The sequence below is a fragment of the Diospyros lotus genome, chromosome 1 (assembly GCF_014633365.1).
Source record: "Diospyros lotus cultivar Yz01 chromosome 1, ASM1463336v1, whole genome shotgun sequence".
Taxonomy (NCBI): Eukaryota; Viridiplantae; Streptophyta; class Magnoliopsida; order Ericales; family Ebenaceae; genus Diospyros; species Diospyros lotus.
Window position 1 is genome coordinate 18,193,068 of NC_068338.1, and position 22,032 is coordinate 18,215,099.

General features: G+C 36.4%; 3 protein-coding genes across 3 annotated transcripts in view; 2 read left to right on the forward strand and 1 right to left on the reverse strand.

Moving 5' to 3' along the window:
• Nucleotides 1-547: 547 nt before the first annotated feature.
• Nucleotides 548-2,288, forward strand: LOC127793528 (uncharacterized). Its single transcript, XM_052324276.1, has 3 exons — nt 548-675; nt 1,535-1,744; nt 1,831-2,288. The coding sequence occupies exons 1-3, from the start codon at nt 620-622 to the stop codon at nt 1,892-1,894; spliced, it is 330 nt and encodes a 109-aa protein (XP_052180236.1). The 5' UTR covers nt 548-619; the 3' UTR covers nt 1,895-2,288.
• A 316-nt stretch (nt 2,289-2,604) lies between these two features.
• On the forward strand, nt 2,605-5,493 carry LOC127800569 (uncharacterized). Its single transcript, XM_052335268.1, has 5 exons — nt 2,605-2,946; nt 3,768-3,832; nt 3,903-3,963; nt 4,426-4,572; nt 5,104-5,493. Exons 1-5 carry the CDS (start codon nt 2,691-2,693, stop codon nt 5,241-5,243), a joined length of 669 nt encoding a protein of 222 aa, XP_052191228.1. The 5' UTR covers nt 2,605-2,690; the 3' UTR covers nt 5,244-5,493.
• Nucleotides 5,494-5,903: 410 nt separating this feature from the next.
• Nucleotides 5,904-22,032, reverse strand: part of LOC127800562 (NADH--cytochrome b5 reductase 1-like) — a 39,884-nt gene continuing 23,755 nt past the window's right edge. Inside the window, exons 5-9 of the mRNA XM_052335255.1 lie at nt 12,300-12,380; nt 12,108-12,197; nt 11,218-11,283; nt 6,419-6,505; nt 5,904-6,334 (exon numbers count right to left, since the gene is read on the reverse strand). Coding sequence (XP_052191215.1) covers nt 6,242-6,334; nt 6,419-6,505; nt 11,218-11,283; nt 12,108-12,197; nt 12,300-12,380 — 417 coding nt within the window. The 3' untranslated portion in view covers nt 5,904-6,241. The remainder of the gene's footprint in view (nt 6,335-6,418; nt 6,506-11,217; nt 11,284-12,107; nt 12,198-12,299; nt 12,381-22,032) is intronic.

The following is a 22,032-nucleotide window of genomic DNA, read 5'->3' on the forward strand; positions in this document are numbered from 1 at the left end:
AAATTAAGATAAAAAGTAATTTGTCGGGTAAAATATTTCAAAAATTAAAATTATTTTGCAATGTAAAAATTTGAAAGAAATTGAGTTTTGATAATATTCCAATGGGTATTAATATTATTTTTTGTTTAAAATAATTCCATTCCACCTATTTTTTATTACTCTCTCAAATAAAAAATAGTTTAAATTGCATTTTATTTCATTTTTTATTACAAGAGATAATTTTTATCACTCGTTATTTGGGTTAACATGTTTATCATTTCGTATTTTAGTAACAACAATTGATGAGCTTAAATGACGGTTTATAATCGAAATTAAATAAGATTAAACGCTATCGAATCTAAAATTAAAAATTAAGAAAGAATTTAAATTTTCATAATTTCCAATCCATTAGCAAGTGAAACTTGGAATGGGAGCCTGCCTGCCTGCCTGCCTACTATAAATAGGATAGGAGGAATTAACGTTAAACAAACAAGAAATATCCGATTTCTAAATTTGAGCGAGCCTTCGCCGAAAACCTTGGAGTGCAAGTCAAGCACATATATATATATATATATATATTCCGTATTCATTCGTAGATGATCAGCGATCATCCAATCACGTTAATTAGCTGAAGATCAAGATGTGGTGCGATCACTGCTTGAACGTCTGCCGACTGAAGCGCGAAAACAGTTTCATGTAAGCCTCTCTCTCTGTAATTCCTTCTTCTTCTTCTTCTTCTTCTTCTTCTTCTTCTTCTTCTTCTTGATTTCTTTCAGTTAAGCTTCAAATCTACTACAAGTAGTAGTAGTAGTATTCTCTTGATCCTACAGACATACATACATATATATACATGTGCGTGTGTGTGGTGAATTTCTTCTGACTCAAAAGGACGCATGAATTAAGTAGTATTTGTTCTGCTACACTATCGATCAGGAGGAAATCGAGGGATATTCTCGAATAATTAAGCAGCTTGTAATTAAGCACATTAATATGAATTCTCAATGCCGGCCACACCTTCTCGCGGCCTTGCGATATATATATATATATATATATTGTATTCATCTCTGCTGAATCTCTCTCTCTCTCTCTCTCTCTCTCTCTCTCTCTTTGTTGTTGCTCTGTATTTCCCCCCTTTTTCATTGCTTCTGTGTGTTCAGATTGCTGGATTGCAAACCGAGTGATTTCGTCGACCAAATTGCAAATAGCTTTATTAGCTAGCCTGCAGTTTAATAGTCTAAAACTCAGTGGATCAAATAAAAAAGTATATAATAAAATAAAGGCTTAATTTATTGTGTTTGGATTAAAAAATCCATGGGTTAGGCTCGGAACATAAAACTCTGATATAAACACAAACAACAATATTTAGCACATCAATAACAAACATATCTTGGTTGACTGAATTAATAACCGGCATTAATAATTAGCGGATGAATAATCTGTATGAAATCTGTAAAGCACTCTATTTTATTGGATTTGATCTCCAACATAAGCATGTATATTATAGATCATGCATTTCTTGAACTTTTGATAACAATCTTGGAACTCTCTCTTGCAGATGCTGTTCAACTTGCGGGAAGATTCTTCATCAGATTGTTGGCAGATTCAAATCAGCAAGGAAAGGTTCAAAAAGATCACAGAATACTACAAGCTTCCAAGTGTTTGATGTTTATACCCCTCCTCCACTATATACCTCATCGCAGGATCAGTGCACAATTGAGTGTGGTTTTGATGAAGCTTTGCAAAATCCAAACCCAGTCCGTGATGAGTAAGCCCTCCTTTCTTCCATTTGGCCCGGCCCACTTTTTATTAAATTTAATTCCAGTATGTTAATTAGTTGATTTCTCTTTTCAGGCAACCAGAATTATCATCCAAGGATGGGCGCATAAATAAAAGCCAAAATGGTGCACACAAATGATACTGAGTTTAGCTATCAACATTCAAAGATGCTGTGTTCTGATCTGACAGGGCCATATTTTTGTTCATAATATTGTGACCTTTAGATTAAACAGTGCTTTTTTTCTTTTCTTTTTTTCTTTTGGTGCTAAGTTAGATTTAACCGTTAATAATAGTGTGATATAACTATATTAATTAATCCTTTTTACTTCTTAATTTTTTTTTTGCCAACATTGTCCAATTGTGTGCTATTAATTAATTAATATAAGAATAATGCTTCTTTATGATCCGAGAGTTATGAACTAAAGTTGTGGAAATCGTTTTTTTATTTAAAAAAATAAATCTTACCTAATATATTTATAATAATATAATAAAAAAACTTATGCACGGAGACATGCTCTTAATTTATCAATATATAAGAATAATTGAATGGGCTTTCTCCCCTCTAAGCCAATTATTAACTATATAATGATCCTGTAATTCTCAACCTTTTTATTTTAAAATGAATAATTAAAAAAATATTATGTTTTTCAAAGTACCATCAAATTATAATAGAATAGCATTTCTCTTCTCAAGATAAAACTAGAAAATCATAGCCCAGCAATGACTCCAAAATTATATATATATATATTATTTATATAACACCTAAAATATCAAATAAATAAATTTAAAAACTTACCCAAATCATTAGGAGCTGGCATAGCACTGTTTGTTTGGCGAGGTTTCCATCGAAAACCACCACAAGAAGAAAGTGTTATCCAATATCCCATCATAGAGCTTTAATAAATGGAACCCATTTCCATCTTCTGCTCAGGAAAATGGAAATCTCAGCGCAGCCTCTTTCCTTCCCCAAGCTTCCAATTCCAAGGCCGCCTTCTTCGTCTTCGTCTTCTCCCCTCTTCTTCCACTTGAGACCGTCTGCCCCTTTTCTTGGCGGCGTCAACAACTCACCCATAAAATTACAGTGTATTAGAAGCAAAGCAACACACGGGAGGAGCCTCGTTGCCATAAATGCTTCTGGGTCTCAAGCCACTGCAACAGATAATGCTGAAAGATGGCTTCTTGAGCCTGTGGGTTAGTCATCTTCTCCTCTCTCTTACTATTACTACTATATACGATCATTTTCTCCCATGGTTAGAGAGAAATTGAACTTTGATTTGTTGGTGTTTAGTTTTTTGTACTTATCAGTATGCAAGTGTTATGTTTCTGTACTTCTGGGATGTCAATTAGCTTGTCAATGAAGCTAAATTGGGCTTTTTTCACTTTGGGTCAATTCTCTTCACCATATTTTAGTTTTTTGTTGTTCTCTTGTAACCCATTTCTAGAAATTTTTCTTGTCTTCTTCAGTCTGTTGCTTGTTGCTTGTCTGTGATTACTTTGTTGTGAAAATTTCATCTGGAACTGTTGTTGCTTGTGTTCATCAGAATGATCCTTTTTGCACATTTCATAGAACATGTGAGGCCAATTCTGTAGTAATTCCCGTAGTCTTTGTCCTTTGTTTCATTTACAAACTTATGCTATGTCTCTAACAAATTTATGCTTGTTATACATTCCTGTCAGGTTATAATGGAAAATTTCATTTGTGATTCCACCTTCAATTTTGTTTTTCCATTAGTTATTTCATGATTCACCTTTAACATTGTATGATATTCATATCACAACTCGGACAGTTCGATATTTTAATGAAAAAAAAGGCTTTTTTGTTTGTGGATCTTAAATATAACAAAGCCGAAAAGAAGTTTAACAAATAGGAATACTAGAACAGGATTCGTTCTTGAAATTACAAAGAAGATACAAAATCTGTTGAAGATCTCTACTTGAAGCCTCTTTGCCTATCAATTATCTGCTTATATGTTAGAGATTACAATATATGATTTGAACATTGGATTGTACAGGTGATGGTGACTCGAGACACTTAGGTTTCAAAGTTTCGATGCCAGGTGCATTTGAAATAGCTTCGGTAAGTATATGGTTATTCCTCCAATATCATGCTTAACAAGTTAAACTGGTATTTCCTTACAATTCTTCAGAATGAGGTCACTGTTGGGCGTCTCCCTGAGAAAGCAGATATGGTCATTCCCGTTGCAACAGGTATTCCAAAAGACCAAATTTCGCATATTTTTAATCATTCACTTCTTGTTGCTCATTACTGATGTGTTGCACACTGCTAAACCAGGCAGGGCACCTTCTTAGAAGTGTCCATGCTTCTACAATACTGTAAATGAGAGGATTATGGAAACTAATTGAGCAGTAACTACTTTTAACAGAACAATCTTGCAAGCCATTTCCACAGTTAAAGATGTGCCATTTTCATGTAAATGGGCTTTGAAACATCTAAGTTAGACTTGCATGAGCTTTTAGATCATGCACATATAGAATATTTTTCTTGATTTAAGGTAATTTATATCATCCGTCTTTCTAACTCAAACTTACTGAAAGATTTTGAGTGAGTATAATAATCTTCTACGTGCATAATCTTCTTTGCGTTATATAGAAATACAACTGCAAGTCCCCCGTGTATTCATTCAGATTTCTTTTTCAAAACTAAACCAGTATCTGGTCTGCATGCGCGCATTAAGAAGAAGGAGGGGAGTCTTCTGGTGATGGATTTGGACAGCACAAATGGCACATTCATTGATGACAAACGGCTCAGACCTGGTGTTGCTGCTACAGCATCATCTGGAAATTGCATTACCTTTGGTACTCATTCTTTTCGTTTAGTTTTCTGGTTTTGACGTGGGCACAACATCGAAGATTGTTTCTAAAATCTGGTTGCAAATGGGTAATAACAAACCAGTGCCCTGATCTGTTTTGTCATGTTTAAGATCCTTGAAAGCATGCTATATTAATTTTGTTTATCAGCATTAGGGTGTAGCAATAGTAAGATTGCTCCTTTGTGACCAGAAAGAAAGTCATGACTTGAGCTGAGAAAACAACCCTTTGCTTTTAATTTAATTCCATGCATCGTCATCTTCTTCTCCCACAAATTTCCTATCAATTTTGCCTTATCTTGTCCAAGTGTGTCATTATCTATCATCCCTGAGCATCTTATGTTAACATCTTCTAACCAAACCCTAGCCTAGCCTAGAATGAGCACATGTTCATGCTCCAAAAGTCACATTGTTGTTGTCAAAGTAAAGCATAATTTTAGTTGCCAATGCCAGAGCACCTGCACATTTGCCTATGTTTTTCAACTCATATATATATGTGCCTTTCTCCTTGTTTCACCAGGTGACATTCATCTGGCAATGTTCCGTGTTTCGAAGATAGGGAATGTGGAAACTGCTGGCGATTCGGAAGATTCTGAAGCTAAACCAGAAGCAGAAGAAAGTGAAGAATCAATAGATAATCCAGAAACTACTACAAGTTAAATTTCTGGACACCCTTTGTAAACAGCTCAGTCAGTACTTCAATTATCCCCCCAGCCTTGCAAGAATTGTTTTTTCACTTTGATATTTCTTCTCAACCATTTTGGTCCCCAAACACACGTCTCTGTCATACTGAATTAACGATCGGGAGATCTAGATTTCATGTAGCCGATATCTCCATTTCTGTTCAAATGGATAGATGTTTCTGGCAGCTAATGTGAGCCCCAGATTATGAGATAATTAATTGCATGTAGACAGGTTGTATGCCCCAAGTTAACTTCCGATTTAAACAATGTTAAATTGTTTCCCGAAACCTATTTTGTTTTGACTTCATCTTAAGGTACATGCATTCCATAACATAATAAAGTACACTAATTTCATGCATGGAGTTTTAATCGTCCTGCCATGTATTTTTTTAAGAATTAATATAACATTTTATCAGTTCATGAAAGTATTTTACAAACATATGAATGAAAGTAATGATATGACTTCATATTTTTCAACTCTTTTTTATATTTTAGACAAATTAACTCTGGGATAATCAGCAACTTAAAATCCAAGGAAAACTAGTTCCAAATGGTGAGTTGACCCTCAACAAGGGTAGGGTAACCAAATACCCCAAAAAAGGTGGTGATTTTCAATTCCAGATCTGTAATGTTGGCAGAGGATATAAATAGTTCGAATTGGATTCAATTGAAATGGCCAGTTTCAGCATTCTGTAAAGAAAGCAAACGCAAAAAGGCCATCAAAATGGCTTTAGGTCAAAGCACTTGTTTTACCAGCAGACTGTCTAATGTCCATCCCCATCAACCTGCAGTAAATAGTGAGCTAAAGAAAGCCATTCCATTTTGATTTGCAGTACCGACAGTAGATGAGCCCTCTCTAAGTCAAAGACCAAGTGTGTTAGGCTCTCTACTACAACTAAAAACAATAGGGTAACATGCTCTAACGCAAGTGATATCAATATCACTGGATGGACAAACAGAAATTCCATGAAAGGCTCAAAACTGGAACTGCATCTGAGAAGTGTATCCAAGAGCATTGAGGTGAGCAACCATCGCTTTGTTCATTGGTGGAGGCCCACACCTTAGTATCTGCAGCATCAATAGACATGTTAGATCCAAAACAGCCGCGTGAGAAAAATATGAGAGAGAGAGAGAGAGGGGAAATTGATTCACCTGAATATCGGTTGCTGGTGCAGGGCAGTTAGCTTTAATCATTTCCTCAGATATGAACCCAACTCCACCATTCCATCCTTCAGGCGGCTGAGGATGAAGTTAAGCAAGTTATGATCAAAAAATATATTTACCGATAGAAGTATGCAAGCATAATATGGGCAACGAGTCAGACACAAGACCCTCGGGAGCATAATAAGATTTGAGAAGAAAACAGTAACACCAACCATCATTTTCCTGGAGAATTTCTATCATTTATTGTCTTTATCTTGTCTGGTTTGTTTTTGTCAGTCTCATCATTTGTTACGTATCCTATTACTTTTAGAATTCTAGCTTATATGAAGGTATTTATGGCATTTTATAGAGGAGAACTTCCATCGATAATAATTGCATCTCTCTTAGTATTCTTCCTTTATTCTCCCTGATGGACTCTAAACTGAGTTAAAAAGATTGACATTTCCACATTATCAAAAGATGTCCAAAAACAGAGGCAAATGAAGCATCCCACCAAATGCTGCTTGAGGACTGAGTGTACCATATTGATGTAGATTGGATACATGTTGGACTACACGTAGAGGCAAGGGAAGAGTTTGTGGTATGTGTCATGAGTGTGTAGACCTATATGATGAATGAGACTTGAGGAGAGGACTTTGACCAAGATTTAAACAGGCAACTGAGGCCACCTATATGATGTATGAGACTTGAGGAGAGGAATTTGACCAAAATTTAAACAGGCAACCGAAGCCAATAGTCAACTGCATAGTCTATTATGAAATTCCAGAGGTTGAAAATTCAGTTATCAGACAAGGTTGATTGTGGAAGGCCCAGGGTTTTGAAAGACCAACTATAGAAGGGAAACAGTAGATAGTGAGATCAACTGACCATTTCAGAATTTAACAGAGGTTGACTAGTGGAGTTGGCAGTTCATCATGAGCCGACTGTCTAAATTAGAATGCAAAGCACCTTGACTATGGAAGAGAAGAGTTGACTGTGCAAAACAAAGACCGAGAGAAGTCAACTCGAGAGAGATAAGTTGATTGCTGGATCAACTGACGGTGAACAGAGAGCTAGGTATGGAAAGAAATAGGGAAAAATGGAAGGGTAAATCTTAATTATGATTGTAACAGGCAAAGGCTAAAGCAACAGTAAGGTGCACGTTCCCCTAACCCTTGCAAAGCAGGAGATCTCACACACTGGAACGCCCTTCAATAGCCACCCATGAGAAACATTCAGCAACACATAGATTTGGTACCTAGAGAAAGCCTACCAAATCTCTCTCAATATACCTCAAGGAAAGAGAATTAGATTTTGAGGGATACAGTCCAGGAGTTACTGAAAAAAGACATTGTGCATGGACTATGAACCATGTATCGTACAAGCTTTGCCTACACAACAGAAGGGATAGAAGCTGGAGGATGCACATTCATCATTTAACCACCAAGAAGATTGCAGGTTTTCTTATTCCATCCTTTAGATCAAATGTGGAACACGTTAGGAGGTTCTAAGTTGTTTCCAAGACTGACCATGATAGTGGGTATCATGGAATTCATATTAGATCCAAGGGCAAGGAGAAGACAACATTTAGAGCCAAGGAAGGCTTGTATTAGTGGTTAGTTATGGCCATTCAGGTATATCCAGTACCACGCACCTTTATGAATCATATACAAAACCCTTTTAGCAAGAAGTTGATTATTGTTTATATAAATCACATCTTGATATATAGTAAGAGTAAAGGGAACACTCGAGACTTTAAAGACCTGAAGAATTGCAGTTTCCTAACAGGTTGTTTCTTGTTCTTGGAATATGTGGTAAAGTTATAATGAAGTACTTGTGGATAAGGAGAAGGTCAAAGCTATCAGAATATGGGCTATAACAAAAACTGTGGCTGAAGTTCAAAACTTAATGGTTTGGCAACATTCTACAAGAGTACATTCAAAACTTTAGTACCATTGTTGCACTAATAATTACAGAGTGCATAAATAAAGGGAAATTTAAGTGGGACATAGAAGCAGATATAAGCTTTGGCCAGCCTTAAGGAAAATGCATACAACACCAGTTTGGCCTTACCGAGTTTTGAGAAACTTTTTCAAGTAGGATGTGACAGTAGCAGGATAGGAATTGGAGTTGTTCTATCTCAAACTGGACCTCCAGTAGCATCCTCCACAAGAAACTCAGAAGCAAGATATAACTATTCCACCGAGGCACCGATAACCAAGAATTTGATGCAATGGCTTAAAAGCAAAGGGAGCATTACCTAGTGCAACTTGGAGTTTTTCAAGCTTTGAAATTCCTGAACAATCATAAGCACCTGAGCAACATGCATGCCCAGTGGGCAACTTTTTTGCATAATTGAGTCACAAATGCTTCATAGAGTGGTTTTATTGGTAACTACAAACAAGAGGTAGTTGGCCATGAATGCTTGTAGGAGTAGTATGTAGAAAATGTACATTTTAAGGAGACTTTGGAGAAGTGACAATTGAAAAACCCCAGGTGATCTTTTATGTGCATAAGGTTTACTTATCCAATAACAACGGTCTATCCAATCCACATACTTCTTAAGGGAGAACGAAATACAAATAACACAAATGCATAGATGATGCAGTCACTAACCAGTCCTAAAACCGGTTCAAGAGACAAGATGGAAGGCAGTTCAAGAGCCAGTCCGAACCAGCCCAAAAGCGGCCAGCCCGGCCCAACCCGGCCAGTCAAAAACCGGCCCAAACAAGGGCCAAAACTTCATATCTTCATATTCTTTTAGGACTTTTACTTCTATTTTACTTCATATGTTTTAGGATTTTAATTCTACTTCATATTTGTTAGGGTTTTATTTCTATTAGGATTCTAATTAGATTTTATTTACAATATTAGATGGATTAGCCGAACACTATATATACTTATTAGTTAGGATTTGTAAATAGTTTTTAATTGAACTTTCTGGAAGCCTATTCGGTTCTATCAGCAAGCTATATTCAACTTTGCGCCTACTTGACAGACACATTTCAGTTTTGAAACTTGCTTTCTTTCAAGGTTTCTTTTGTGTGTTTTCTCTACACACGTGCTACACATTGCGTCAATAGAGGTCTAGTCTAATGAAGCAATACATTGCAGCCCTTCATAAAGAGAGAGACTATTCGCTGCAATTGAAGAAAGATCAGGACAATTTTGTGATAAAGTCCTATATTTGTCTGACCTGAAAGGGGCAAGCTCAAAGTTTCATAGGACCTATCTACATATGTTTACTGGTTTCTACTAAAATTTCATAGGACCTATCTACATATGTTTACTGGTTTCTACTAAAATTTCATAGGACCTATCTATGTATTTTATATTAGATCACCCAAGCACCCAACAAGATGTAGACCTCTGTTTTTGCTGTGGATGATCAGCTCAAGATGCCACATTTTGTTCCTTGTTGGAAGACACTGGGTGCATCTCCTATTGTACTGTTGTCCTTTCAAGAGATTTGAGAGACTAAATGGTAATTTATTTTAGATCACCCAATCATGTATACCGATTCTTAATAATATTTCTTAGGACCTATGACATGCATTTTATGTTAGATCGCCCAAGCACACAACAAGATCTAAACCTCTATTTTTTCTGTGGATAACCAGTTCAAGATGTCATCTTTCATTCCTTGCTGTTGCACTGTTGTCCTGTCAAGAGATAGAGGGACTAAATGGTATTTCTCAGTCAATTGCTTACTGCTGCTTCACATTTATATTGTAGAAGACATTTAACAAGAGTCACAAGCCTTAATCCAACTAAGCGAGGTCAGCTACGTAACCTCCAAGTATCTCTATCAAAGGCCATTTCCTTTGCAAGGCCACCATATCTTATGTCGTGTTTAAGGGTTTCCCATTAACTTTTTTTTGGTCTTTCTCTCCCTCTTTGCTACAAATTCCCTCCATTTTTCCACTTGTCTCACAGATGTGTTTTTTTATCTTCTTTTCACATGCTCCAACCATTTTAATCATGTCTCATGTAAATCATCTTCAACAGGCATCACTCCAATCTTAATATGTATAATCTCGTTTCTTATTTTATCTTTTATTCTATGGCTACACATCCACCATACCATCCTCACCTCAATTATGCTCATATTTTGCATATGTTGCACTTAAATGCCCAACATCATAGGCACACAATGAGGATGATCTTATAGTTGTTCAACCAGATGTCCCTTTTAGCTTTAACTGAATTGTATGATTGCAGAAACTGTCGGACGCACTTTCCACATTAACCATCCTATTGCAATTCTATGAGTAATATCTGCCCCCCCCCCCCCCCCTCCTTTTGAACAATTGATCCAATGTATCTAAACTGATCTTTTTCTTGAAAAAGTTTGATCTACAATTCAAACAATGACATCATCCACACTTTTATTGTAATATACATTTTACATATTCAGCTTTTGACCTACTCAACAAGCATCTTTGGTTCTAAGGTTTCTCTATTATTCAAATTTATTATTCACACCTTTTGAGTCATCTGCAAAGAAAATATCGTCTACAAGAATCATGCACCAAGGCACTTCTTCTAGAATGTGTTTCGTGACTTGTGAGTTCATTCATAACAACAGCAAAAAGATAAGGGTACCAGTAAAGAAAATATATTTTTCCTTTACCATGAAGCTTTTCCATTTTTCCGTTAGAATGAATGTAAATCTAGGTAAAATAACTTCCATTTTATTCAGAATCAAAAAAAATTTGTAGATGAAATCCATACTTGTGACATGGTGAAAATAAATCAAAACCAAGAAAGTAAACTACAGAGGATCTGAAGACAAAAAAGAATGGTACCTCATTCAAAACATAGAAGACAGTAAAGCGGTTAGGATAATTACAAGCCAGATTATCCAATTCTTCCTGCAAAAGGAAAAAAAGAATGAATTTGATAAGCAAAACTACTTAACTCCAGTCAAACCCACTTAATTTTGTTGAAGTCCTCAGAATCCTTTAAAGAATCATCAGATATAAAAATAAACATTACAGTCAAACAGAAGTCGGGAATATCTTGTATGTATTAGATGTGGAAATACAGGTGTATGGTCTAGCTGATTCGTCCAAGAGCAATCAATATGGCTAAGTCTTCATATTTGTTATTCTTTCAATTCTAGAATGAAAGCTTTCTCAAGTTTGGGAGATCCATCATACTGATTGAGTTACCAAAAAGGAATTGTAGGATGGACCAGCATTTACATGCCTAACATAGGGTCCATGGCTGAATGCCAAATCGTTTCATTTTTAAATGAATGAAGTTGGGATGCTGTAGAATTATTAAGATTACGAAGTACCCCACTTACCTCCATATATATCATGTACCTAATGATGGTGAGCATGGAAATAAAATCACAAAAGGCAATACTTCTTCATTGGGTTAAAAAAAACATGTAAAAAATTTACTGTCTTATGTACGAGTCCAGTGACAAGAAAGAGGTTGCTCTCCTTTGTGTCTTTTGAGTAGGCAAGACAAAAAGCATATAAAGGCACAACTGTATACATATCTTCATTGAACATTCAAAGTGTCAAATGATGATACATCAGAGAAAGAAATGTTTACTCCAAAATTGAAATGCACTTTATAATATCTCCATATCTGATTGTGTGCCTTATACTGGTATATTTAGTGTGCATATACAAGCACAAGAGAATAGAAAACAGACAAACAAACACAAATGAGGAAGGTTTACCTTTAAAAGGATGTCTTCATATGTGACATTAGCATAGATAAGATGCACATTGGTTTTGTCCTTGGGGTTTTCCAGTATGGCCCTAGTAACCTAACAAACATGAGCAATCAGCGTGGTCAACAGAACAATAAACAACCAGGAGTACACATTCAGAGAAAGCCATCCATCTTCATTTATATATCAGGTCAGTACCTGGAACATAGGAGTAATGCCAGTGCCTCCAGCAAGCATCCCGAAAGCCCTAACTTGGCCAGGTTGGTACTGGAATCTTCCCTGGTGTCATAACCACATATGAAAGCCATTATAAATAATGTGACGCTGGAGTATTATACACAAATTTTTGCAATGTTGGCACCAAAATAGGTATGGAGATTGATGATTGGGGAACACAACGTGTTGGAAAGTACACATCATTTTGTATTTGCTCCAAGGGTCTACATGCACCCAAGCCATCCATCCACACTCACACAAGGCAAACAATGAAGCAAAGCCGAGCTTACCAAAGTTTGTACCACCAACTTGACAAAATATAAGGATATATATATATGTACATAAGGAAAGATATATTTAAGTTAGATAAACCATGATAAAGAACAAGAAGGGATTTGATAATAGAAAAAAAATCATAAGTACTACTAGTAAATGGGGCAATCAAGGAGAGACAGACAGAATAGTTCTAGACGTTATTCAATGAATGTAGAGATATAAATGATATGTTAGGGCATCTTAGTAACTCCAAACAAAATAGAAATTACATGTTCCATAAACAAATTGGCTCAAACGAGATAAAGCAAGTTATGAAAAAAGATTAAAAAGATTAAAAACAGTAAAGCAATTCAAATAAATAACATCCAGATTGAAGCATAAAAAAGCATGGGAAACAAGAGCATTTGGTTGACAAAATTATTTAATGTGATCTGTAAATTGAAAAAGATGTGAGATAAATGGGGTGTGAGCACTTCAATGCCCATTCACAAGAATAAAGAAGATGTTAAAAGTTGTAAAATCATAGAGAGATCAAGCTAATGAGCCACACTATGAAACTTTTGGAGAGGGTAATTGACCAAAGGTTAAGGAGAAAAACTAAGGTCACTGAAAACCAATCTAGTTTTATGCCTAGTAGTTCAAGAATGGAGGTTATCCACTTACTGAGGCATCTACTGGAAAAATTCAGAGATAAATAAATAAGTTTGTGCATGGCATTTATGACTTGGAAAAACCCTGTCACAAAGGCCCTGGAGAAGTCCTGTGGAAGATTTTTAAAGGAGTATGCATTGCTTATGTATAGGTTACTAAGGACATATATCATCAAGCATAAACGAGTGTTGGGAGTTACAGAGGAGAAACTGAAACTTTTCTAATTACAACTATATAACATAAACAATTTGCATAAAGCCATTGCCTCTTTACTCTTATAATGGATGAACTTACAAAGAACATCCAAAAAGGATGTGTCATGATGTATGTTACTGCAAACAATATTAACTTGGTGGATGAGACAAAGAATGTGTGAATATTAAGTTCAAATTACAGAGGACACCAACCCAAAAGTTTTAAGTTGAATAGGCCAAAACTAAATACATGAAATATAACTACAGCAAAAGTAAAGTGCAGATGACGTAATGCTGAGACATGGAGATCAAGTTATTATAAGAAAATATCAGTTTAGATATCTCAGATCAATTGTTCAAAAAGAGTGGGAAATTAGAATCAAGGATAATGATTAAAGTGGATAAATGCATCCAGCATTCTATGCAATCATGAAATCCATTTAAACATCATCATCATCATAACTACATCTCATCCTAACTTACTTAGGTTTGGTGGCAAGGCATTCATTGTGTCAATTGACTTCGAAAAGTCATTGACAATCCAAATCCCTGCAAAAGAACAATCTGGCTAAATTTTACACCAGATGCTCTTACTCACCCAACCCTTTAGTGCGGAATAATGAGATAAAGTTCTAACACCATCTTCATATGAAAAAGGTTCACAAGATGGCAGTAAATGAAGATTATTAATACGCTCATGTTCCATTACATAGTTGATGTTTGAAAACCTACCTATAGAATATCAACAATAAATCTGTTTAAACATAAAAAGGAAAATTTTATCAAACAACCGTAAGACCACATTTGTAGTATGGCTCATAAAATTTAGCAATTATGTACCAACATGTGAAAAATACAAGCATAAAAAATATAAAGATGGTATAATGAATGTGAGGCCATACAAGAAAAGATAAAATAAAAAACAAGTTACATGTAATAAGGTTGAAGTGGTACCTATTAAAAATAAGAAAAGGGAAACACAATTGAAAATATTTAAACATGTGAGAAGAAGACCAATAAATGCACCTCTAAGGCAAGATGATAAAATGTAGAAAGTTTGGAGCCAAAAAAGGTCGAGAAAGACTAAAGAAATCTTGGTGAGAAACTCTTCAATATGATATAGAATATGATGGCTTTACAAAGAATATGACCATCAATAGAGATGGTTGAAGGTCTAGAATTCCATGACGATGATCCCACCTAATGGAATTAAGGCTTGTGATTTGTGATTGTTGATGTTGTATTATTGTTGTTCTAATGAAATTACATATGAACTATATGGAAAAATTAGGGATTCTGTACAACTTTTAAAATGACATAGAAGGTGTGCTTGGTTTAATGCAACCAAAGTAAAAATTAAACCTTTCTGGCAATATCCTACCCTTAAAAAGAATACATGTTGAGGCTTAACCCTAAACTTCAAGACTCAAAGTGCGCCATGCAGAACTCCAACATTTATCTTTCCATAGATTTCGTGCTTTGTTATTCTGCTTCGTCAAATAAACTACGACATCATTTTTACTTCTTCCCTTTGCATAAGCCACATCCTTCCATCCACCAGGACTCAACCCTAACAAGAACAGCCCACAAAAAGCAATTCTTCTTGAATGCCTGTTTATAGCTCAAGAACCGCCCTTGTTTGGACCTAAAACTCCAACACATTGGCCATAAATTAATCCTAGCCTTTTTGCCTAGCATTTGGCCTTAGTTTAACACAGTTACATCATTGCCAAAGATTCTCAAACCGTGTCTAAGAAAATTCAGCAAGCTAACATCAAGGAACCTTCAATTCACATCCGCACAATTCTTATATTTTTTATCAGATTAAAATACAGGCTTCCCCTGCCATAAACTGGCTAAAAAGCACAAAAATATATCTCAACAACATGCTAGGTTTCCCAAAGGCACCCTACATCACAAATTTATAATATGTGAATAATAAGTTCTCATTTCAGTTTCAGTTACCATAGTAATTGTTGAACAAGATAGAAAAGAGAGAAAACCCCTTCTTTTAGGAATAGAACTCTATGTTAGGCCTAGCCTCCCTCTAATGAAATTTATAGTAAGTTGTACAACAATTAAGGGTTAAATTATAGTCAATTACATCTAATGACATGCTTAATTACATGCTAATTGACAACTAATCTTTGACTGCTAATTACATGCTAATTGACAGCTATTCGATTTGTGGCAAATCTTCCTTCCTTGATTTATGGCAACTCTTCTTGATTCACTGCCTTGATTCACAACACTCCTTCTCAAGTTAATGAATAGACATTGTCCATTCCTAGTTTGGCTATAATCTTGTGGAAGACAAGACTAGGGAGTCCTTAGGTTAGAACATCAGCTAGCTAGAATTCATTTGGTATATAGGGAGTACAAATAAGCCCTCTGTTCAGTTTCTCTTTAATAAAATGTCGGTTAACCTCAATGTATTTGGTTCAGTCATGCTATAAAGGATTGTGTACAATGTTGATAGCAGACTTATTATCACAATAGAGTTTCATAGGACTGTCCCACTTGAGTCTCAAGTTTTCAACAATAATTCTCAACCATAGCAACTCACATATACCTTGTGCCATTGCTTGAAATTCCGATTCTGCACTAGACCAAGCCACAACAGTCTGCTTTTTACTCCTCCAAATAACTAGATTTCTTCCCAAGAAAATGCAATACCCTATGGTAGACCTCCTATCAACTATTGAATTTGCATAATCTGCATCGATATAGGCCTCTAGGGTAAGTTTAGCTCTCTTTTTGAACAAAATTCCCTTTCCTAGGGTGCCTTTAAGGTAGTGCAAAATTCTATAGACTGCTTGCAGGTGAAGCTCTTTGGGTTTGTGCATAAACAGACTTGTTATGCTCACTGCATAGGCTATATTTGGCCTTGTGTGAGATAGATAAATCAACTTACCAACTAATCTTTGATAGGCTTCTTTGTCAGTATCCTTGTCTCCCTCTGCTTCCCCCAATTTGTGATTAGGATCAATCGGGATGATGGCTTGTTTGCAAGCCAGTTTCCCTATGTCCCTCAAAAGGTCAAGAATAGACTTGTGTTAAGATATGAATATCCCATGTCCAGATCGTGCCACTTCAATACTTAGGAAATATTTTAAATTCCCTAATTCCTTAATTTCAAATTCCATAGCCAAACATCTCCCCAAGTTTTGTCTCTCCTTTTCATCGTTCCCTGTCACTATAATATCATCAACATAGACAATAAGGATTGTAATTGAACCTAAACCTAAGTGTTTTATGAACAAAGTGGTCCCCTTGGCTTGGTTTATACCCCATGGTTTGCATCACATTGGAAAATCTCTCGAACCAAGCTCTAGGTGACTATTTCACGCCATATAGTGTCTTCTTGAGTTTGAAAACTTTAGTTCCATGTCTGTTTTCACTTAATCCTGGAGGTATATCCATGTAAATCTCCTCCTCAAAGTCTCCGTGTAAGAAAGCATTCTTCATATCGAATTGTCGTAAAGGCCAGTAAAAAAATAGTTGCTAGGAACAAAAGAATTCTTATTGTGTTCATTTTGGCTACCGGAGCAAAAGCTTCCTGGTAGTCAATTCCGTATGTTTTGAGTATATCTCTTAACTATCAACCGAGTTTTGTACCTTTCAAGTGACCTATATGCTTTATATTTGAATGTGAAAACCCATTTGCAGCCCACCAGTTTCTTTCCTTTTAGCAAATCCACAATTTCTCAAGTATTGTTCTTTTTTTTTTTTTTTTTTCTGCAAGTGAGAGATTCATAGAACACAAACCAAAGCCGAAATGGCTACAAGCCAAGGCCAAGGCATATCCCAGACCGACCAAAAACTAGGGGCATTCTTTCACTTTTTACACTTTAAAGCCTCTGATAATGTGGTAGGAATGAATACTGTATAAATGTTTACAAGAAAACTTTTATGAGCTGGAGAGCACCTTTGAAAGGATAAAAAATGAGATAATGGATATAAGGGATATTTTTTACAGTGTCGAGTTCCTTTCCTTAGGGCTATGGGCAAGTCTATTTTTGTCCCAAAATCAATCTTAGAATGTGAGCTGAGAGACCTTACCTCATTTTCAAAATCTGGTTTTGATGATAGGTGCAGCCTTGGTTCAAGTTTTAGATTAGTCCTTGTGAAAAAGAGAGAAAAACAATGTTGAACAAGATAAAAAAGAGAGAAAACCGTTTTTAGGAGTAGAACTCTATATCAGGTCTAACATTCTTCCATTGAAATTTATAGTAAGTTGTACAATAATTAAGGCCTAAATAATAGCTAATTACATCTAATCACATGCTAACTGACAAATCTTTTTTCCTTCATTTTTGGCAAAGATACTTTCATTGATTTATGACAAATCTTCTTTTCTTGATTTATGGTCTTGATTGACGACACTCCCTCTCAAACTGATAAATAAACATTATTCATTGTCAGCTTGGCTATAATCTTGTGAAAGACAAGACTAGGGAGTCCCTTGGTTAGAACATCAACTAGCTGGGACTCACTTGGTATATGGGAAGTACAAATAAACCCTCTGTTCAGTTTCTCTTTAATAAAATGTCGGTCAGCCTCAATGTGTTTTGTTGGGTCATGTTGTATAGAATTGTGTGCAATGCTGATAGCAAACTTATTATCACAATAGAGTTTCATAGGGCTATCCCACTTGAGTCCCAAGTCTTCAACAATAATTTTCAACCATAGCAACTCACACATACCTTGTGCCATTACTTGAAATTCCAATTCTGCACTCAACCTAGCCACAACAATCTACTTTTTACTCCTCTAAGTAACTAGATTTCCTCCCAAGAAAGTGTAATACCCTGTGGTAGATCTCCTATCAACCATTGAACTTGCATGATCTGCATCAGTATAGGCCTCTAGGGTAAGTTTAGCCCCTTTTTTGAACAAAATTCCCTTTCCTAAGGTTCCTTTGAGATAATGCAGAATTCTATAAACTATTTGCAGGTGAAACTCCTTGGGTTTGTGCATATACTGACTTACTATGCTCACTACATAGGCTATGTTCGGCCTTGTGTGAGATAGATAAATCAACCTGCCAACTAATCTTTGATAGGCTTCTTTGTCGGTATCCTTATCTCCCTTTGCTTCTGCCAATTTGTAATTATGATCAATCGGGATGCTAGCTGGTTTGCAAGCCACTTTCCCTGTGTCCCTCAAAAGTTCAAGAACATACTTGTGTTGAGATATGAATGTCCCATGTCTGGATCATGCCACTTCAAAACCTAGAAAATATTTTAAATTCCCTAGTTCCTTGATCTCAAACTCCTCAACCAAACATCTGCTCAACTTCTTTCTCTCATTTTCATCATTTCCTGTCACTATAATGTCATCAACATAAACAATAAGAACTGTGACAAAATCTGAACTTGAGTGTTTTATGAATAGAGTGTGGTCCCCTTGGCTCGGTTTATAACCCATGGCCTGCATTACTTTGGAAAATCTCCCAAACCAAGCTCTAGGTGACACTTTTAGGCCATATAGTGCCTTCTTGAGTCTACAAACCTTACTCCCAGGTCTGTTTTTGTTGAATCTTGGGGGTATGTCCATATAAATTTCCTCATCAAGGTCTCCATGCAAGAAAGCATTCTTTACATCAAACTGTAACAAAGGCCAATCAAAGTTAACTGCTAGGGAGAAGAGAATTCTCAACGTGTTCATTTCGGCTACCGGGGCAAAGGTTTCTTGGTAGTCTATTCCATATGTTTGCGTATAACCCTTAGCTACCAACCTAGCCTTGTATCTTTCAAGTGTCCCATCTACTTTATACTTCATTGTGAAGACCCATTTGCACCCAACAGGTTTCTTCCCTTTGGTAAATCCACAATTTCCCATGTATTATTCCTCTCAAGAGCTTGCATTTCAACATTCATGGCATTCCTCCAATTTTCACAATTTAAAGCCTCCGATAATGTGGTAGGAATGGATGTTGTGTGTATGTTTGTAAGAAAGCGTCTATGAGATAGAGAACATCTTTTAAAGGATACAAAGTGAGATAGTGAATATAAGGGATGTTTTGTGCACTCTCCAATTCCTTTCCTTAATGCTATAGGAAGGTCAATATCAGCAATTGAATCAATATTAGAAGATGAGTCAGTAGATGTTAGCTCATTTCCAAGCATTGGAACTGATGATAGGTGCAGCCTTGGTTCGAATTCTAAATTATTTCTTCTTGAGTAAATCTAGAGAAACTATTTGTCAGTGGTGGTCTCCTCCCCGGTAGTTTGGAGAACAGGTTGGAGGGAGGATTTAGATTCATGAGCTTGTGAGGTAGAGTCAAATGCAGGTTCGGGTAGTAGGTCAAGGGAAGGTTCAAATGCAGGTTGTTCAAGTAGAGGTTTAGGAGCTGGAGTTGGCTCAAGAAAGTCAGGAAGGAGCAACTCATTCTTATCTTCCACACTTGAGGTCTCTCTTTGAAGAGAAGGGTGAGTAAAATAGGGTTCAATTTCAACAAAGGTAATATCCGCATAAACCAGAAAAAAATTAGTTGGAGGACGATAGCATTTATACCCTGTTTGTGTAGAAAAATAGCCCACAACGACACACTTAAGAGCTCTAGGATCCAACTTCCCCCGATGAGCGTTGTGAACATGAATAAATGAAACACACCCAAATACCTTAGGACTAAGCTAATTTGTGGTAGGAGGAGCAGGATAGAAGTGGGATAAGACTACTATTGGAGTTTGAAAATATAACACTCGAGAGGGTAATCGGTTTATGACATGAGTGGCCATGAGGGCAACTTCTCCCCAAAATTGTTTACACATTTTTTTGTGAAACAACAATGCCCTAGTAGTATATAGAAAATGGTTGTTCTTTCGTTCTGCAATCCCATTCTGTTGAGGGGTAGAAACACATGAGGATTCATGAATAACTCCCCGTTGAAGGAAATAGTGAGAAAGGATTTGGTTGAAATAATCCCTTGCAGTGAGCATGTACCTAAAGAGGATGGTGCCTCAAGGGTACTTAAAAAGTACCGCAGCCTTTTAATCTCCTCCTCGTTGAATTCTTTTAGTTCATGGGACTATTTTTCCTCCTGTGGAGTTGCCATATTAACTTGCCCCCGGCTCCTATGCTGATGTTGTCCACCTCCATTTCCCCATTCCTTGCTTGGTGGCTTTCCATGTAGCTTCCAGCACATCTCCCTAGTAGGTCATGGTTTCTTGCAGAAAGTACACCACATATTCTCACAGTTGTCATTGCCTATGGATTTGAGACCTGTTTTTCCATTTCTCCCAGCAATTGATCCTTCTTAAACCCATGATTTCCTCCTTTTGCCATCATTGTTGAGGCCTCAACTAGTTTGGGGTCCAACATGACACCCCTCCTACTTTCCTTAACTATAATAATTGAAATCACTTCATAAAGTGAAGGTATGTCATCCTTGCCTCACCTAATCATACTCCACATTTAAGCCTGCAAAAAAATCATAGGTGCGACCTTTGTCTATAAAAGCTTTCAAGGTGGCTGCATCATCACTGTTCTTCATCTCAATTACCCTATAGTGATCCATTTATTACCATAGTCCCTTTAGGAAATTGGCATACTTGGTGACAATTATGTTATCTTGCTTTGCTGCAGCTATTTTGGTCTTCAACTCGTAGATCTAGGCTGCATCCTTCACCTTCGAGTAAGTTTGTTGGATAGACTCCCAAACCTCCTGTTGTTAACAAAAAATTGCATGTATCACTAGTTTCAGGAGCCATGGAACTCCACAACCATGCAATAATTATGGAATCTTCTTCATCCCATGCCACATAGGCTGGATCTCCTTTCTTTGGTCTAGTTCCTATAACATGGTTAATCTTCCCTTTTTCCTTTCAAAATGGTTCGAATCAACTAGGACCATTTAAGATAATTCCTTCCATCCAACCGATAGGTAGCATTGATTGGTTGCAATTCTCCCGACAGCTAAAGCATCATGGGTGCCAGTGTTTCCCTTGTATTGTGGGAACTAGCTTCATCAGTCGTGGCTGACATCTCCGGTTAATGGGAAGGGCCAAGGGAAGAATGAGGAATAACATACTATTATAGCAATGAAGGCTGCTCATGATGGCTATCAGTAACAGTAAAAGAGTAGTCGGCGACAAAGGCTCAGAAAGAAGAGTCCTAGGGTTTCTTAGGCTCTAATACCATGTGGAAAAGAGAGAGAAGCAATGTTGAACAAGATAGAAAAGAGAGAAAAAAAATGTTGAACAAGGTAGAAAAAAGAGAAAATCCTTTATAAGAGAAAAACTCTATATCAAGTCTAGCATTCTTTCATTGAAATTTATAGTAAATTGTACAATAGTGAAGACTACAATTAAGGCCTAAATAATAGCTAATTACATCTGATCACATGCTAATTGACAAATCTTCTTTCCTTAATTTATGGCAAAGATACTTTCCTTGATTTATGGTCTTGATTTATGACAATTCTTGAGTAAATCTGTGAGAAACGGTTGTTGGTAATGGTATATCCCTTTCTAGGGTCATGGGGTTCAGGGAGGTTTGATATAGGAGATTCTAGTTTAAGGTAAGCAAGCTAAGGCTGGGTTTCTAGTGTAAGGGTAAAGGCAGGTTTTGTAATTGTATGTTTAGGAGCA

Bases quoted from the DNA above. Each gene is read 5' to 3' on its own strand.
- LOC127793528 (XM_052324276.1), top strand. From the start codon at position 620: ATGTGGTGCGATCACTGCTTGAACGTCTGCCGACTGAAGCGCGAAAAC. The intron at 676-1,534 runs GTAAGCCTCTCT...TCTCTCTTGCAG, and splicing joins AAGCGCGAAAACAGTTTCAT to ATGCTGTTCAACTTGCGGGA. The intron at 1,745-1,830 runs GTAAGCCCTCCT...TTCTCTTTTCAG, and splicing joins CCAAACCCAGTCCGTGATGA to GCAACCAGAATTATCATCCA.
- LOC127800569 (XM_052335268.1), top strand. From the start codon at position 2,691: ATGGAAATCTCAGCGCAGCCTCTTTCCTTCCCCAAGCTTCCAATTCCA. The intron at 3,964-4,425 runs GTATTCCAAAAG...AAACTAAACCAG, and splicing joins GGTCATTCCCGTTGCAACAG to TATCTGGTCTGCATGCGCGC. The intron at 4,573-5,103 runs GTACTCATTCTT...TTGTTTCACCAG, and splicing joins TGGAAATTGCATTACCTTTG to GTGACATTCATCTGGCAATG.